This window comes from Phalaenopsis equestris, unplaced genomic scaffold (genome assembly GCF_001263595.1).
Source record: "Phalaenopsis equestris unplaced genomic scaffold, ASM126359v1 Scaffold000397, whole genome shotgun sequence".
In the NCBI taxonomy this organism is placed as follows: Eukaryota; Viridiplantae; Streptophyta; class Magnoliopsida; order Asparagales; family Orchidaceae; genus Phalaenopsis; species Phalaenopsis equestris.
This window is the reverse complement of record NW_018164839.1, coordinates 104,120-105,861: the sequence shown is the minus strand read 5'-3', so window position 1 is coordinate 105,861 and position 1,742 is coordinate 104,120. Positions and strand designations below refer to the sequence as shown.

The 1,742-nt window shown below is 32.3% G+C and overlaps 1 protein-coding gene across 1 annotated transcript in view; it reads left to right on the top strand.

Moving 5' to 3' along the window:
* The window catches only part of LOC110026713 (THO complex subunit 2), a gene marked incomplete at its 5' end in the record, with an annotated part of 81,850 nt that overhangs the window by 34,379 nt on the left and 45,729 nt on the right, over positions 1-1,742 (top strand). The window contains 1 exon segment of the mRNA XM_020727780.1: positions 1,166-1,293. Within this exon segment, the coding sequence (XP_020583439.1) occupies positions 1,166-1,293 (128 nt within the window).

The window sequence follows — 1,742 nt, the reverse complement described above, 5'->3', positions numbered from 1 at the left end:
AAATATATATATATATATATATATATATATATACATTAACTAAAACATTAAACAAAAGTTACGTCAAACAAGTTCTTAGTGTTATTAAATTTTTCTCTTTTATCTTTGTATCATTCTTAATTATTTGTTTATTTAATTATATATATTTTACTAATTTATATTATAATGACTTTTCCGATGCATGACTGTGTCTTATATTTTCAATGATAGGCATGTCCTATGTACGTGTCATGTCATCGTATTGTCCCATGTCCGTATTCATACAACATAGATAGCTAGCAGTGGTAGGTCCATTGAACTTGATAATTGTCTAGAAGTTCTTGGCTATCACATCATTTATAGCCCACATACTTCCATATTGCTGGTCGGTACCATAGTTAGAACTTGGAGAACATACGCTACGTAAGAAGTGATGCTTTTGTATAAATGTTTTTTTTTTGTAGGTATTTATGCGTCCAAAATGACCTTAAAACTGAAATTTTCAAAGCGGGTTTAATATGAAGAATTAGCCGACCCCACGTAGTGGGATTAAGGCTTTGTTGTTGTTGTTGTTGTTGTTGTTGTTGTTGGGTTTAATATGAAGAATTGCATGCTCAAAGGTGTTGCCATCTTGGATATAAATTAGGCTTGTAGGGCTTTACTTGTGGAATGATTCAGGACTAATAAAAGGGCTTTTTTTAATTTTCCTGCAAAGTGATGCACATTTTTTTTCACAAATTCATAAAATTTCTTAACTTGATTGCCACATCCAGTTAGATTTTTCATAAACCATTTGGATTGTTTCTTCTAGTCCACGGTTTAGCTCCATGTCTGATTGGCACTTACTTACAGTCCTACCAAATCAAGGCTCCTAAACCCCTCTTCTGTGATATTTTCTGTGATCAAAAATCTTATCAAAATGCATCTCTTTGTCCAATATTCTAGTTAAGAAATGCTTATTAAATTGTAGTTGTGGGATTCATGTCTGCCTGATAAATAGGTCTCTACTGACCTGATCCCTGATTCACTAATGTTATAGTAAGCACGTGGTTATGATTTTCTTCCCCTCATCTTTTTCTAGCCTCACTTTTTAACACATTATTCCTGTTGCTTTCATTTTTGGTAGAGAATTTTCTTGTGCATCTTTAACTGTAAAGACCTAAAAGACAATTCTTCTTGTGTGCAGTTAGAGTATGATATTCTGGAATATGTTGTAATTGAACGTTTGGCACAAGGTGGGCGTGAGAAGCTAAAAGATGATGGACTTAATTTATCAGACTGGCTCCAGTCTCTTGCATGTTTTTGGGGTCACTTGTAAGGATCTTCCCTCTTTGGATACGACAAATTTTACTGGCATAACTTTGTGACTTTTTTATGATATCTTATAGATGTTGTTGATCATTTGTACATGTTTTTAGGTTTGTTTAGCACTTTCGTGTTTTTGCTTCTGTATTCTATAGGTTTTTAAGGTGGAATATGACTTGTTTCTCACGTTTCCCAAAGTCTGTAGTTCATTAAAATTGAACTTGCGTAATAGCAACATTTGGTTGATTTTAATCCCTGATAAAGGGCTTCTTAGAAAGTTTGCCTACAGAAACTGTTACTCATGTGATTTATGTCTAACAGTGAATAACTTCTAATTTTAAGCATTTTTATTTCCCCAAATTTCTATGATTGTCCAATTCATGCTTATGGCTATTTTACAGTTGATGATAAAAGACCGTTAATATATATATATATATATATATATATATATATAAAGA